This window comes from Cetorhinus maximus, chromosome 18 (genome assembly GCF_964194155.1).
Source record: "Cetorhinus maximus chromosome 18, sCetMax3.hap1.1, whole genome shotgun sequence".
NCBI classification, from domain to species: Eukaryota; Metazoa; Chordata; class Chondrichthyes; order Lamniformes; family Cetorhinidae; genus Cetorhinus; species Cetorhinus maximus.
In genome coordinates, this window is record NC_135896.1 from 36,409,843 (window position 1) to 36,427,648 (window position 17,806).

General features: G+C 42.8%; 1 protein-coding gene across 3 annotated transcripts in view; it reads right to left on the minus strand.

Moving 5' to 3' along the window:
* Positions 1-1,617: 1,617 nt before the first annotated feature.
* eml1 (EMAP like 1) overlaps positions 1,618-17,806 on the minus strand; it is a 133,167-nt gene continuing 116,978 nt past the window's right edge. For all 3 annotated transcript variants that reach the window (XM_078562408.1, XM_078562409.1, XM_078562410.1), the window contains 4 exons: positions 17,680-17,767; positions 13,592-13,687; positions 4,435-4,565; positions 1,618-2,753 (listed from right to left, as the gene is read on the minus strand). In XM_078562408.1, the coding sequence (XP_078418534.1) occupies positions 2,628-2,753; positions 4,435-4,565; positions 13,592-13,687; positions 17,680-17,767 (441 nt within the window). In that variant the 3' untranslated portion in view covers positions 1,618-2,627. The remainder of the gene's footprint in view (positions 2,754-4,434; positions 4,566-13,591; positions 13,688-17,679; positions 17,768-17,806) is intronic.

Here is a 17,806-nt window from a genome sequence, read left to right on the forward strand (position 1 = left end):
GAACTACTGCTGAAGTTCTACCCTTATTTCCATAGTGTACCTCAGTGACATTATGCTTTGATAGTTTCATTTATTATTTATAGAGTAATTGAGTCATTATGACATAGGTGGTCATTCAGCAGGCCAGGTCCATGCCAACTCTCTGTAAAGCAATCCACTCATTCCCATTCCTCCCCTTTATCCCCTTAGCCCTGCAAGTTTATTTCCCTTGAGTGTGCATCTAGTTTTCTTTTGAAATCATTAATTGTCTCTGCTTCCACCATCCTCTTGGCAGTGAATTCCAGGTCATTACCATTCGCCGTGTAAAAAACTTCTTGCTCACGTCCCCCCTGCATCTCCAACTCTAAACTTGAAATCTGTGGCCTTTTATCCTTCTACCATCAGCTAATGAGAACAGCTTTGCTTTGTCTATCTTATCTAAAGCTACCATAATCATGTACAGCTCTACAAATCTCTCTTCAACCTCCTTTCCTCTAAGGAGAACATCACCAGCTTCTACAATCTAACATTGGAATTGAAATCCTTCATCCCCGGAACTATTCTGTTAAATCTCTTCTGCACCTTCTCAAGGACACTCACATTCTCCCTAAAGTGCGGTAACCAGATCTGGATGCAATACTCTAGTTGGGGCCTAACCATAGCTTTATAAAGGTTCAACATAACTTCCTTGCTTTTGTATACAATACCTATTTATGAAGCCAAGGATCACATATGCTTTACTAATTACTCTTTCAATACTGTCCTGCCACCTTGAAAGATATGTGCACATGGACCCCCATGTACCTCTGTACCTGCACATTTTTTAGAACTGTGCCTTTGAGTCTATATTGCCTCTCCCTATTCATCTGCCAAAATGCTTCAACTCACACTTCTCTGTATTATTCTCTATCTGTCACTTGTCTGCCTAATTTTTTTATTCATTCATGGAATGTGGGCATCACTGGCAAGGCCAGCATTTATTGCCCATCCCTAGTTCCCCTTAAGAAGGTGTTGGTGAGCTGTCTTCTTGAATCGCTGCAGTCCATGTGGTGTAGGTACACCCACAGTGCTGTTAGGAATATGCTAGCCTATGCCCTTTTGCTGTCAATTGGTTATCATCCTCATATTTTGTCACACTTCCTTTTTTGTTATCATCGCCAAGTGTTTTATACATATTATAAAAAGCACTAACCCTTGGAGAACACCTATCTGAAAAACAACCAATTACGACAACTCACTGTTTTCTACCCTTAAGCTAAATTTTTTATCCAAACTGACACTGACCCTTCTATTTCATGAGTCTCAATTTTGTTACTTTCAAAGTGTCAAATCACTCCCAGTGATTTCTCCTCCCATGCTTGCTTGGTCCTCTTAGGTGTAGCCCAGGGCTCCATAGTTGGATAACACCTCTTCACCATTTATATATCTTCCCTTGGCAAAAGAACATGGAAGCAGACAGTCAGCTTCCACACTTATGCAAGTTGGATTCAAATTACAGTTGCAGTGTATGTGTCTATTTGTGCACCTTATTTCCAACTACCATTACATTAAAAGCAATAAATGTTTAAACTAGAACACATTTTTAATATTGGCCATCTCAAGTAGGTTGGAGGAGGGGAAGAAGTGCACAGACACCTATTCACATTGATACCTTTCAGCAATTTTAATTTATTGACAATCAGTCACAAAACAAATCTTTGAACCTTAGTGTTAAGAATGTACCAATAACTGTCATTTAAAAAAATCTCTACATACATTCCAAATGTAAACCGCATATTTCAACCTTGCTGAAAGTGCGAGCTGTATCACCAGCCCTATCTAACACCTGTCCTCATTTTGTCCTCGCAAGCAGACAGCTTTGTTTACAATGGGAAAATATCCATGCATACAACATTTTGCTGGGGCGTGGGTGGTGGGGGGCGGATAGAGATGGAGTAGAAGTTGCACAGTCATAGAAGTGCAGGCTTTTTTTCTCTGCAAACAGCCTCTGCAGGCTTAGAGTGCATTTGTCAGTGGTTCTGCAGTTAAATTGTAACTGTCTTCAAGACTGCAGCTCCTTTCAGGGGAAGAGGGAAGAAAATACGCAGCAGCCTCCACCAATGTGACAACTGGAAGTCAAGTCTCACCATGCTTCAGGAACAGATTGACAATTAGGTACAAAACAGACTGCGACATAAGTTTAAGACACATTATACACAAAGTTTATGTCAGTACAAGAAATTTAGTGCATATAGTATTTATGGTAAACAGTTCATTACATCTTATTTTCACCATTTAAAATGAAATGTTGTGTTTACGGACATTTTGTTGGGGTAAACATATAAACAATACTGTACATTATCCTCACCACCACAGAGAAACATATTGAAGCCTGTAGAGACCAGGAGCAAGTCTGTTTTCTGAAGCGACTGTCAGAACTGTTGAACAGTCACGTACCACACAATGCACCAGTAACCTTGCAGAGGCTTGATTTTCCTGAGGTTTAAATAAAATCTTTGACATTTAACAGAAATGCCAAATCATGGCCTGTAAAAGTGCAGGAACTTCTCTCACTTTTTAAGTTGCAGTTTAAACTTCTGGCAAAAATCATTCCAAGTGTGTTACATTTGCTGTGACATCCAAAGCAAATTTCATGGCAGGAGGCCAGTTTAAATGACCTTCCACTGCATGACACTCATGTCCTTCCCGCCAGTGGAGACTAGCTGACTGTCATCATGCAGAAAGTTTACACTGGTTACATGACTGCTGTGTCCTCCATATGTGTGGCCTGGGGCCTGCAAGGTTAAACAAAGACTCTTTTCATATTTGATTGGCACATTGTGGATTAACATTGCATGAAAAGGAAACTGTAATTTACTTGCATCAAAAGCTGGTGAGACAAACTGTGACTGAGACCTCAGCTCACTTCAGTTTCTAAGGAACAGCTATCAATTAAGAGTGCACCCAACTTTTGCCAATTCAACTCAGAGGAAGCTCCACTGACACCCTGGCCTGCCCCCCACCCCCAACCCCACCCCCCTACCCCTGTTCTGCATCCCATCCAAGGTCACCAACTCTGGGTTGGATGTATTCCTGAAGGTATGATCATGTGATACTAGATCACATGACATCCATTTGATGATATTTGCATACAGTTTGCAAACTGGCATTACGTTTACCTTATAAATTAGGCCATGCATGTTAAACATTTTGCTCTAACTGTTCCATCTGAAAGGAAACCTTTGCAATCTGTTTCCCATGCCTGGAACTTTCAGCTACATGTAGCATTTATTAGAAATTCCACTCCACTGTTAGTCATTCAGCATTCACTACTGGCAGAGCCATTCTAAGAATTCTAAGGGCCTTTCTTGGACCCCAAGAACACTCCATTCCATCCATGAAAACATCCCCTTTTAAATCAACAGTGTTCATTTCAGTGGTATACTCAGATCCCTCAGCTGTGAAGGGGTTTGAACCTCTTTGAAATGATGTGTAAAATATATTAATATATCCTATGAAGCTTAACAATTCTGAATCTTCTGATGCAAAAATAAGAAGGAACAGTAACTGCAGCAAGGCACAAGATGAAGAAATGTAATTAAAGGAAGTTCATGTTTCACAGGCTAAAGGACAGCCTCAGTCAGTGGAACATTTTGGCCCCATAAATCTACAAGTCTCTCCCCATAACTCCAACGAAATGCCACAGAAAATAACAGAGATTCAGTTTTACTGGGGCTCCATTTCCAGAGGCCACCTGTTTGCCTTGTAAGGACAGAACATCCAGCTGCCCCTCGCTTGGCAAAATGACCCAGGCAGGGGCATGATCTTCCTACACCAGTGTTCCCACTCCTTAGGCTCACTCAAGTTACACCAAGTGACTTTGACCATTAGGTCACAACAGGATAATTATTGGGCTGGTGGAAGGTCAGGTTGAGCCCAGACAACCATTCCCACAGATGGGTTGATGCCAGGGACAGGGCAGGCAGGCGCAGGAGATGTGACTGAAATGGCACCTCTGCCAGCCTAGCCCATGGCAAGGGGGTGAACACTGGCTGACCCGCAACTTCTGGTGGGAATGATTCTGGCAGGCTCACGCCCCATTGGATTTTAGCCCTTATTCATTTTGTTAAATGACTATAGATCCAGTATTAATGCTGCTTAAGCCAAAACAGCACTTCACTGGTTGCTGTGTTATTAGGCAATAGATTCAGTTCTCAACTTGATGGAGCAGATGGGCCAAAAATTCCCAGCCAGGTTACTTGGTGTCTGACAGAGAAAAAAATACATTAGAGAGCAGACATATAATATCTAGAATCCTAGGAGCAGTCACCTAGTCTGGCTTCTGAGAATATGAATGGCCAATATGGAAAGGGACTCAAAGGAGGGAAATACCATTTTGAAAGGGTGGGGGTGAAAAATTCTTAGAAAATTAAGTTCAACATCAATATGAAGAATATAGTAAAAGCGAAGTCATACCCTGGCCTGTGAACATGGACATGAAAACAGATGCACTTTGCCAAAGTCATCACCTGTAGACAAAAGTTTTTTATCATTGGATCTGCAAACAGCATTGATGTCAGTTCCATCTGATCCTTCAGGCCAAACTCCTGCAACACAGATACATAGTAAAGGCGTTAAAAATTGGGAACACTTCTATCTTAGGCCTCCCGAACTGCATTTGTTGTCCGTCCCAAATTACCCATGAGAAGGTGGTGATGAGCTGCCTTCTTTAACCGCTGCAGTCCATCTGAAGCAGAAACACCTACAGTGCTGTTAGGAAGAGAGTTCCAGGATTATGAACAAGCGACAGTGAAGGAATGGTGATATAGTTTCAAGTCAGGATGGTGTGTGGCTCGGAGGTGTTCCCATGTGTCTGCTGCCCTTGTCCTCCTGCGTGATAGAGGTTGTGAGTTCAGAAGGTGTTGTCGAAGGAGCCTTGGTGAGTTACTGCAGTGCATCTTGTAGATGGTACAGACTGCTGCCACTGTGCATTGGTGCTGGAGGGAGTGAATGTTTAAGCTGGTGGATGAGGTGCCAATCAAGTTGGGTGTTTTGTCCTGGATTGTGTCGTGCTTCTTGAGTGTTGTTGGAGCCTCACATGTCCAGGCAAATGGAGAGTATTCCACCACACTTCTGACTTGTATACATCAATCTTTGTGTTCTCTCAGTTAACCTGACTGAATACTACTGGTAATTTCCAAATTAGGTATGCAGAACTAAATACTTTAAAACTGTAACCTGCACTCATAGGCTAATACTCTAGGAGCCAAAGTGGTGAAATCAGAGCTATCAGATAGTCTTCACTGCCAGAACAATAAGCCTACACCTCCAGAGCACCAACAGGTCACCTGGTAGCACCACGAGAGCATCAGACAGCCTGCAAAACCTGTGTACAAAACACTAAAATTCCAGAAGGCCTGGTGGTGAAGGATAGAACTGGAGCTAATCTTTACAGATTTTTATAGGCTTTTATTTGCATTTTATACACATTACAAACATGCACCTCCTAACCCAACCACCACAGTTTTCAGTCAGTTCCTATTTATAGGAGTACATGAACCCAATAAATGTCCACCAGCTGTATACAATTAAATACAATTAATATACAATTAACAGACATCCTGCACCCCCAAGAGCACCCAACAGCCTGCAGCCCACCACCAGCATACAATTAAACAATTCTCTTCTCTCTCTCTTTAAAAACAAATTAGGGTTTATATGTACAACCAAAATTTCAAAATAAATTAAAGAACTCCATATTTTGCACAATGTATTACATCGCAAGATACCCTTCCTCTAAGACCCCTAACAATTTCTTCATATACGTATTTATTTTTGTAAAACAATCTGACAGTTCATGACTTCAGAATCACACAGAGCAGAAGAGGCCCTTCAGCCCATTGAGTCTGCACCGACACGTGAGAAACACCTGACCTACCTACCTAATCCCATTTACCAGCACTTGGCTCATAGCCTTGAATGTTATGATGTGCCAAGTGCTTATCCAGGTATTTTCTAAAGGATGTGAGGCAACCCGCATCTACCACCCTCCCAGGCAGTGCATTCCAGACCATCATCACTGTCTGGATAAAAAAGTTTTTCCTCACATCCCCCCTAAACCTCCTGCTGCTCACCTTGAACTTGTGTCCCCCTATGACTGACCCTTCAACTAAGGGGAACAGCTGCTCCCTATCTATCCTGTCCATGCCCCTCATAATCTTGTACACCTCAATCAGGTCGCCCCTCTTCTCTGCTCCAATGAAAACAACCCAAGTCTATCCAACCTCTCTTCATAACTTAAATGTTTCATCCCAGGCAACATCCTGGTGAATCTCCTCTGCACCCCCTCCAGTGCAATCACATCCTTCCTATCATGTGACGACCAGAACTACACACAGTACTCCAGCTGTGGCCTCACCAAGGTTCTATACAACTCCAAAATGACCTCCCTACTTTTGTAATCTATGCCTTGATTGATAAAGGCAAGTATCCCATATGCTTTTTTCACCACCCCACTAACCTGCCCCTCCACCTTCAGAGATCTATGGACACACACGCCAAGGTCCCTTTGTTCCTCAGAACTTCCTAGTGTCATGCCGTTCATTGAATACTTCCTTGTCAAATTACTCCTTCCAAAGTGTATCACCTCACACTTTTCAGGGTTAAATTCCATCTGCCACTTATCTGCCCATTTGACCATCCTGTCTATATCTTCCTGTAGCCCAAGACACTCAACCTCACTGTTAACCACCCTTTGGGTCATCCGCAAACTTACTAATCCTACCCCCCACTTAGTCATCTATATCGTTTATATGATTTGCATCCGCCCATTTAATTTTAGAGATTTCCTTTCTATTCAGCATTTGTTGAAAGCCAACAACATCAGTCTTTACCATTTCTTCCTCACACTATTCATAGTGTGTAACTTATCCCACAATGAACAATTATCTATATAACATTCAATGGGTATACTACCTTCAGTATGCCCATTGTTCAGGATCTAACTTAAAATATTTGACTAATTGAATCCCATGTTAATTGCCTCCAAAAGAGCCAGTGTTTCAGCAGCTTAAGTACTTTTAACAACCTTTTTTTAATTTTCTTAGCTTCCCAAGCTAAGGGGCAAAATTTCCTCATTCTCGCCCATATTATGAAACTAGAATACCCATCAGGAAGATTAGCATGTAAAACGTTGCTAAAATGAATAGGTTCATGTTCTTTACGTCACCTAAGAATGAGAATTTAAATATACATTCATCCAGATTTAATTTTTAATGTATTATTTACCCTTACAACATTCTCTCCTTTTTGGGGTTTCATCAGCACATCAGACTAGCATCCAGTCTAGTTTGAATGTACAATCAGTTCAACTGACCAATCAAGCTTCGTATTTGCTCTGTCTTTTCTTATGATATAATCTCATCTTTCTGTAATGAACTAGTAGCATTAACTAGGATGGGCGTAACACTCTCTTAATAGAATTATTAATTTAAAAATTATTCCAGACCTACTTTGCCTAATATCTACCAATGTATTTAAAAGCCCCACAAACCTGACTCATAAGAACATACGAACAAGGAGCAGGAGTAGGCCATTTGGCCCCTCGAGTCTGCTCCACCATTTAATAAGATCATGGCTGATCTGATAGTAACCTCAAATCTGCATACCGCCTATCCCTGATAACCTATCTTCCCCTTGCTTACCAAAAATCTATCCACCTCTGCCTTAAAAATATTCAGACTCTGCTTCCACTGCCTTTCCAGGAAGAGAGTTCCAAACACTCACGATCCTCTGAGAGAAAGAAAATTGCCTCATCGCCATTTTAAATGGGTGACCCCTTATTTTTAAACAGGGACCCCTAGTTCTAGATTCTCCTACAAGAGGAAACACCCTCTCCACATCCATCCTGTCAATACTCCTCAGGATCTTAGAGCTTTGAATCAAGTCACCTATTACTCTTCTAAACTCCAGCAGATAGAAGCCTAGCCCGTCCAAACTTTCCTCAAGAGCCAACCCACCCATTCCAGGTATTAACCTGGTAAACCTTCTCTGAACTGCTTCCAATGCATTTACTTCCTTCCTTAAACAAGGTGACCAATTTTAAATTCTATTCTAACCTTATTAATAACATTTCTCAAATTTCGCAGTATCCCGCCTCAAAAAAATCATCAACGTGCATCATGAAGATACCCAAAAGTTTTCCTTTATGATACCAATAAAAATTTGCAGGCTCTCCTTTTAGTTGAACACAATCTATTAGCAGCAAAACAGATCTCACAAAAATACCATACCCTGAAGGGGATCATTTTTAAAAAATTCATTCATGGGATGTGGGCTTCGCTGGCTGGGCCAGCATTTATTGCCCATCCTCAGTTGCCATTGAGAAGGTCGTGGTGAATTGCCTTCTTGAACCTCTGCAGTCCATGAGGTGTAGGAATACCCACAGTGCTGTTAGGGAGGGAGTTCCAGGATTTTGACCCAGATAGTGAAGGAACGGCGATATATTTCGAAGTCAGGATGGTGAGTGACTTGGAGGGGAACTTTCAGGTAGTGGTGTTCCCATATATCTGCTGCCCTTGTCCTTCAAGATGGTAGTGATCGTGGGTTTGGAAGGTACTGTCGAAGGAGCCTTGGTGAATTCCTGCAGTATACCTTGTAGATGGTACACCCTGCTGCAATTGTGCGAGAGAGATGGAGGGAGTGAATGTTTGTGGATGTGGTGCCAATCAAGTGGGCTGCTTTGTCCCGGACGGTGTCAAACTTCTTGAGTGTTGTGGGAGCTGCACTCATCCAGGCAAGTGGGGAGCATTCCATCACACTCCTGACTTGTGCCTTGTAGATGGTGGACAGGCTTTGGGGAGTCAGAAGGTGAGTTATTCATCATACGATTCCTAGCCTCTGACCTGCTCTCGTAGCCACAATATTTATATGGCTAGCCCAGTTCAGTTTCTAGTCAATGGTAACCTCTAAGATGTTGATAGTGGAGAATTCAGTGATGGTAATGCCATTGAACATCAAGGGGCGATGGTTGGATTCTCTCTTGTTGGAGATGGTCGTTGCCTGATACTTGTGTGGCACGAATGTTACTTGCCACTTGTCAGCCCAAGCCTGGATATTATCCAGGTCTTGCTGCATTTAGACATTGACTGCTTCAGTATCTGAGGAGTCGCGAATGGTGCTGAACATTGTGCAATCATCAGTGAACATCCCCACTTCTGACATTATGATGGAAGGAAGGTCATTGATGAAGCAGCTGAAGATGGTTGGGCCGAGGACACTACCCTGAGGAACTCCTGCAGTGATGTCCTGGAGCTGAGATAACTGATCTTCAACAACCACAACCATCTTCCCATGTGCTAGGTATGACTCCAACCAGCGGAGAGTTTTGCCCTGATTTCCATTGATTCCAGTTTTGCTAGGGGCCCTTGATGCTACACTCTGTCAAATGCTGCTTTGATGTCAAGGGCAGTCACTCTCACCTCAATCCGGGAGTTCAGCTCTTTTGTCCATATTTGAACCAAGGCTGTAATGAGGTCAGGAGCTGAGTGGCCCTGACGGAACTCAAACTGGGCATGAGTAAGCTGGTTATTGCTAAGCAAATGCCATTTGATAGCTCTGTTGATGACCCCTTCCATTACTTTACTGATGATCAAGAGTAGACTGATGGGGCGATAATTGGCCTGGTTGGATTTGTCCTGCTTTTTGTGTACAGGACATACCTGAGCAATTTTCCACATAACCGGATATATGCCAGTGTTATAGCTGTACTGGGACAGCTTGGCTAGGGCGCGGCAAGTTCTGGAGCACAAGTCTTCAGTACTATTGCCGGAATATTGTCAGGGCCCATAGCCTTTGCAGTATCCAGTGCCTTCAGCTGTTTCTTGATATCATGTGGAGTGAAAGTAATTGGCTGAAGACTGGCACCTGTGATGCTGGGGGACCTCCGGATGAGGCCGCGATGGATCATCCACTCAGCACTTCTGGCTGAATATTGGAGCAAATGCTTCAGCCTTATCTTTTGCACCTGATGTGCTGGGCTCCTCCATCATTGAGGATGGGGATATTTGTGGGATATCTCACCTCCAGTGAGTTGTTTAATTGTCCACCACCATTCACGACTGGATGTGGCAGGACTGCAGAGCTTAGATCAAATTCGTTGGTTGTGGGATCGCTTAGCCCTGTCTATCATTTGCTGCTAATGCTGTTTGGCACGCAAGTAGTCCTGTGTTATAGCTTCACCAAGTTGACACCTTATTTTTAGGTATGCCTGGTGCTGCTCCTGGCATGCCTCCTGCACACTTCACTGAACCAGGGTTGATACCCTGGTTTGTAGAGTGGGGGGTATGCCGGGCCATGAGGTTACAGATTGTGCTTGTGTACAATTCTGCAGCTGCTGATGTCCCACAGCGCCTTATGGGTCTGTTCGAAATCTATCTCATTTAGCACAGTGGTAGTGCCACACAATACAATGGAGGGTATCCTCAATGTGAAGGTGGGACTTTGTCTCTACAATGACTGTGCGGTGGTCACTCCTACCAGTACTGTCATGGACATTTGCATCTGTGGCAGGTAGGTTGGTGAGGATGAGGTCAAGTACGTTTTTCCCTCTTGTTGGCTCCCTCACCATCTGCCACAGACCCAGCCTAGCAGCTATGTAATTTAGGACTTGGCCAGCTTGGTCATTGCCGTGCCACCGAGCCACTCTTGGTGTTGGATATTGAAGTCCCCCACCCAAGTACATTCTGCGCTCTTGCCACCCTCAGTGCTTCCTCCACGTGATGTTCAACACGGAGGAGCGCTGATTCATCAGCTGAGGGAGGGCGGTACGTGGTAATCAGCAGGAGGTTTCCTTGCCCATGTTTGACCTGATGCCATGAGACTTCATGGGATCCGGAGTCGATGTTGAGGACTCCCAGGGTAATTCCCTCCTGATTGTGTACCACTGTGCTGCCACCTCTGCTGGACCTGTCCTGCTGGTGGGACAGGACATACCCAGGGATAGTGATGGTGGTGTCTAGGACATTATCTATAAGGTATGATTCCTTGATCATGACTATGTCAGGCTGTTGCTTGACTAATCTGTGAGACAGCTCTCCCAATTTTGGCACTAGCCCTCAGATGTTAGTAAGGAGGACCATCATTTGGGCCATAGTTGCATTTGTTTATTTTCCATAGTTTTCCTTCAGCGTCCGCTGCATCTTGTTGCTCTGCAGAAACGCAGCTTTTATGTTCATTGACCTAAACTCCCACAAATATGTAGTCAAAAGAGCTGAAAACATTTTATGATTACTTTTTTAGATCTGGGAGAAGCACTCTAACAACTGCATCAGCCCATCACTTCACACAACCTATTTTAGTTTAAGTCTCATTACAAGGATTTTTTTAGTACAAATGTGACAAAGCTGGTTGACCCTTATCTGGCACCTCAGAATAAATTCCAAACTCACTCCAACTATCTAACTCCCCTTGTTTTGCCTCTCTTATTAGTTTATCCTCAATTTTATTCACAGCCACCAAAACTTCATCATCATGAGGATTTCTGTTAGGAGACTATTCTGTTGCCTTTACTTCATCGTCTAGTCTATTCAAGCTATGGCTTATATTTCCACTTTTATACCTGCTGGGTCTAGTACTGTGTGATCTCCCTTTTGCACTATTTAAGGCTCTTTCTCTGGTGCGTGATCGATTGCTGATACAGGAATCACTTCCAAACTTACTTTGTTTATTATTCATTCATGGGAATTTGGGCATCGCTGGCTAGGCCAGCATTTATTGCCCATCCCTAATTACCCTTGAGAAAGTGGTGGTGAGCTGCCTTCTTGAACTGCTGTAGTCCCTGTGGTGTAGGTACACCCACAGTGCTGTTAGGGAGGGAGTTCCAGGATTTTGACCCAGCGACTGTGAAGGAACGGCGATATATTTCCAAGTCAGGATGGTGAGTGGCTTGGAGGGGAACTTCCAGGTGGTGGTGTTCCCATGTGTCTGCTGCCCTTGTCCATCTAGATGGTAGTGGTCTTGGGTTTGGCAGGTGCTGTCTAAGGATCACTACTTACGCTGTGCTTTCTTACTCTCTACTTTTTCACTTTATCCTGTCAGTCCAAGGACCTCATTTCTTGACCATTATCCTGAATATTCAGCCAATAGTTAAACTTACCACTAGCTTTTTCTGCAAGTCCCACAATTGTTACATCCCTCCATTCACTAGACCCCCTTGGAATACATGTCACCCAAGTACACACTCTGGACAATTGACATGTGGATGTGATAGCTCTATAATCTGTGTCGTGATCACTCACATCACCACTATCCACCCCGTGATCTACTGGAATCTGTTTTTCAGCACCCTCATCATAAAACACATAAGCATTTGAGGAACAAGGTGTCTTGTTTACTTCTATTACTTGCTCAGAGTCTGAGATTTTGTAAGTAATTCTGATTCATCATGAGGAATGAACCTTAACAGTTTAAATGCTATGTTTGATAAGTACTGTCTTATATTCATGACCTATTACTTTACCAGGGTCTTTTCATTCCCATGACCCTCTCTTCCATCATATAGTAAATCTCTTGAATTGCAGTCTGTCTCAGATGGTCTGATATGATGGGCTGGATTTTCGCTAACCAGGCAGAAGCTTGGGTCGGGAAATTTCCCAAAGTTTCAGATGCAGCTATGGAGGTGGGTGAGTCCAAGATTGGCTGGTCAGATGGCCTGCCTCAGTTCACTGGGACCTTGTTCAAGCTGCATTAAAGGCAGTTAGGCCCTATAGCCCTCACCCCTCACATCCCCTCACCGACTACCATGCAACCTCCATATCCCATCACCTCCATGCCCCTTATGCTCCTTCCATGCCACCTCTTTCAATTTGTACTATGAACAGAACCGATGATCCATATAATAATGACAAGTCTTGAAATGCTAATGAAAAAAACACCCATTCAGAAATCTGCTTTGAAAAACTCTGCTGCTTTTGCAACCTAGTACCAATCAGACACTGCCATTCATAGTTTCAATAACAAGCTTTACCTGTCTTCACATCTCTTAACCCTGTCCAAAAAAATACAAACATCGAAAAAAAAGATAAAAGAAAGAATAACTTATTATAACCTCATAAATATGTCAATCAATCAAAGCTAACACCCCATTTTAACCTGTGTAAACAAGCACTTGCTGAGCTAATTCATTGATGAAGTCTTCAAGTGCAGGCAAGCATTTATAATGAGACCATCTGGAGAAACAGATGTCTGACCATCTGTTATAGTGCCAGATGGCCTCATTTTAAATGCTTGGCTGAGTTCAAAACATGCATCTCCGAACCCAACCACCAGAGTTTCAGTCTGTTTCTATTTACAGGAGCACAACTGAATTGCCCCAGCTAATGTCCACCAACTGTATGCAATTAAATACAATTAATACCCAATTAACAGACACCCTGCACCCTAAGAGCTTCAGACAACCTGCAGCCCCAAAGTATCAGACAGTTTCACCAGAACACCAGACAGCATCTCCAGAGCACGAGACTGCCTGCACCATCAGATAGCAGTAAATCATTTAAAGAGATGGGATTAATTTTTGAAACAGTATGGCTGTATTGAGTCCTCACTTAGTTAAGATATGAATGAGCAGAATACTTACCAAATACATGAAATCCTAATGTGCAGGTATAAGTGGCCCACTCAACATCCCTGATCTGTTCAACACTCACCACTTGCTTGCAGACTGATGGCATCCCTGTACATGAAAAACAAAGTAAAATGCGAGGATTCAGTCACACTGGAGTGAATGATAGATAATGAATTTTATATAATTTGTATTGCACAGGCTATTATAGAATCATTTCAAGCCATTAAGCTATAAATTCCTGACACTAAACATTCTTCCATCGAAAGCTATCCTTGTAACAGGAATATTTACTGTTACAGCTTGAACCATACAAATCCATTTGAAAATAGACTGAAGTTACAGGGCCTAATCTTAACTCACTCAAAACCCATTCACTTGCAGAGTTAAAATTGAGCCCACAACAGTGTCAAAACCCAAAATTAGAATAAATCTTAACAATTAAAAATCTACCTCCATTTATTAGATTATTGATTGTAATATTTTGCAATTTGCTTTTTAATAAAAGGATGGTTTTTTTAATTCACTCATGGGATGTGGACGTCATTGGCTGGGCCAGCATTTATTGGCCATCCCTAATTGCCTTTGAGAAGGTGGTGGTGAGCTGCCTTCTTGAACCGCTGCAGTCCATGTGGTGTAGGTACACCCACAGTCCTGTAAGGGAGGGAGTTCCGGGATTTTGACCCAGCAGCAGTGAAGGAACAGCAGTTTATTTCCAAGTCAGGATGGTGAGTGACTTCGGGGGGAAATTCCAGGTGGTGGTGTTCCCATCTATCAGCTGCCATTGTCCTTCAAGATGGTAGTGCTCATGAGTTTGGAAGGTGCTGTCAAAGGAGCCCTGGTGAATTCCTGCAGTGCATCGTGTATCAGTGCATCACTGCTGCTACTGTGCGACGGTGGTGGAGGGAGCGAATGTTTGTGGATGTGGTGCCAATCAAGCGGGCCGCTTTGTCCTGGATGGTGTCAAGCTTCTTGAGTGTTGTGGGTGCTGCACTCAATCAGGCAAGTGGGGAGTATTCCATCACACTCCTGACTTGTGCCTTGTAAATGGTGGACAGGCTTTGAGAAAATCCTCTCTTATCTTCTCAACCTTGATTCACTGATAGTACACTACTCTGAGTCAGGAGAGCACAAGTTCAAACTCCACTCTAAGACTTGGGCACATAATCTCAGTTGAAAGCTCAGAGTAGTTCACAGGAAATAGCCTACTGATACAGGTACTGTCTTTCAGATGAGGCATCAAAAGAGCACCCTGTCTGCCTGTTCGGGTGGATGTCAAATATCGCATGACAATACTTAAAGAGCAGAGTTCTTTCAGTGTCCTACGTAATATTTATCCCTCAATCAACATCACTAAGGCCATTTAATTAGTCATTGTTCCTATTTGTAGGACCTTCCTGTTTGCAAATTGGCTGCTGGATTTCCCCACATTAAAAAATTTACTCTACTTAAAAATTGATTCATTGGCTATAAAGCACTTTGGAATGATCTGAGGTCAGCAAAAGCATTATGTAAATGCAAGTTCTTCCTTTTGTGGCTAGAAAAGCAATGTGTTTTCGTTGATGTTATTAATAATAGATCAGAGACTTTATTCTGTGGAAAGTAACTTAACTCCTCATTCCCCAAATTCTATCCACCATGTAAAAGGCACAAGTCATCAGAGTAATGGAATGGCCCTACTTGCCTGAATGGGTGCAGCTGCCTCAACACTCAAAAAGCGCAAGACCATCCAAGGACAAAGCAGCCCATTTGATTGGTACCCCTCCATCACCTTAAACAGTCACTCCTTCAGCTACTGGCACACCCTATCCACAGAATGCACTGCAACACCTAGTCCAGAGGGCCGAGTGGCCCACTCCTGTTCCTAACTCGTTTGTTCACATGTATATTCTTCTTGCAATCTCCACCATCTGGAAGGTCAATGGCAGTTAGGTGCATGGAAACACCATCTAAATTCCCCCTCAAGTCACAAACCATTCCAACATGAATATATTTTGTCATTTTTTTTTTCATCATTGGCAGGACAAAATCTTGGAATTCCCTAGCTAACACCACTGATCCTTGCTAGTAACATCCATGTCCCAAGAATGAATAAGAAAAATAAAAGAAAACATTCAATAACACTCAGACACTGTTCTCTAATTGTCTACTCTAGTCCTCAGAAAGCAGGTGCTCATCTTTGTATGGCCCAGAATTTGGGTAGGCGTATTGGTTGGGCTATCAACACTTACAGTTTTTATAGAGTAAATAGGACAGCAACCTCTGGTGAATGCACATGCACAGTTTGATCTGCTCTTCCATAAGCTACACTACATGGATACCTCCCCGATAGATTCAGCATTGAAACATATTTGAATGTGTGAAATTGGGGCATTTACGCACCAGTTACCCATTAAACATGCCGGAAAAAACTAAGGCTAGTGCATTAGGTGTATGTAAATTTTAACAGTGTGATAAGTCTTAGTCACTGGTAAACAACCGCTCTGGCCCTGAAAATTGAATTTTACACGTGTGGAGTATCATTCTTTCAGAATTTAATTATTGTTGGACTTGTAAAAATGAATTAAAAATTATAACCATTTTCTTTCTGTCTCTTTTGTCTCTATCTTGATCCCATCTTTCTTTACCTTTAATTCACTTTCTGTCCATGATTGTACACTGAATTAAATATTTCCATATTGCTGGGAGGAATTGCTGTTGGGAAACCCAGAAGTTTGGGTTTCCTCAGATACTCAATTCCATTGTATGCATCTTTTTTTTCCCAACAAGTTCCCTGTCTCAATGCCAGCCTATTGATAGCTTGGCTTCTGGGCAGGGAATGTTCTGGAGGAGGCTGCAGCAAAGCAGCAGTGAGAGTGGGTCTTCAGCTGGGCTTGTGGGAGTGCTGTGTGGGGGAGAGAGATGGTTTGATCATGGGCTTGTCCAATTGGGTGAAGTTGGCAATCCTGGATTCCATTCAATCCTGGGGGCGAGGGTAAAATCCTGGAGGGTTGGTGGGCAATGTTGGAGGGGTGGAGGAAGCAGGTTAGTTGGACTAGGTGAAAGCATCCCTGCTTCTCCTGGCCCGCAGGCAGTGTTGTAAAAGCACTTAATATTTCCATGAATAAGTCCTCCTTTATCTTTATCTACTGAGCCTCGAAACCTGGCCGGCCAGGGTTGAACTTGGAAGGGAAATGAAATATGGGGGAGGCAGCCTCATTATTATATTTAAACGCCCAACCAGCATTCTGGGAGCAGGTTGGTCACCAGCATCTCCCCACCCCTCCATCCTGTCTCCGTTAAATTGGAAGTAGACAGGTTGGAGGCAGACTGGGTTTGAGATTTTTAAAATTTTTACATCCCACCCAATCCAAACGTATTTGAGAGTTAAAGTTCCCCTTTGCATGGCTCAGTGAGGATTCTTCAATCTGATTGTTTGAAGAGGACTCTGTTGCTTGCCCTGTTCACACATGTTACCAGATCTGTAGGAAGTGCTGTACTGAAATGAATCTCTAAATACTGTAATTTGCCATTGAAAAGCCCAAGAAAAAATTATGGGCAGCTGTAAGCATAATATAAAACGTGTACAGTAAGCATGTAAGCAAACAGTGGGGGCTGTTTCTTCACCACTGACTGTAAAATATGGACCAGTATATTAACAGAGGTATGTAGAAAACTGTAATGTGAATATATACTACGGCATGTCAGTCTGTTCAGATATCCGGGCTTAACTAAGACATTTCCATTTAAGATCAATAGGGGATGCTCTAATCAAACCTTTGAGTTTATTTTAATAACTTGCTGCGACAGCTGCTTGGAATGCTACTTGTGCTGTGAAGCATTGCCAGAACTGGGGCCCTGGCTCGTTAAAGCAGTGGTGGAATAGGTAAAATTAAGGGTGCACAAGAAACCAGAAATGAAGGAGCGCAGAGATCCTGGAGGTGGTTATAGAAATGAGGTGGGGTGGAGCCACGGAGGGATTTGAAAACAAGGATGCGAATTTTAAAATCGAGATGTTGCTGAACCAGAAACCACTCACTTTTTGATGGGAATGTGTTGTCCTTTAAAAACAAATTCCAAATCAAACTAACTTTTATTTAGAATCCAAAAGATGTAATACTTACAGTACAGGATCTCATAGTCCCCAGAATTAGACATTAAATACTGAGAATCAGTCGACCAGTCAAGGTGTGTGATAAAACTGGAGTGACCCTATAAGGGGGAAGAGATGACATCTGATTATACTTGAAC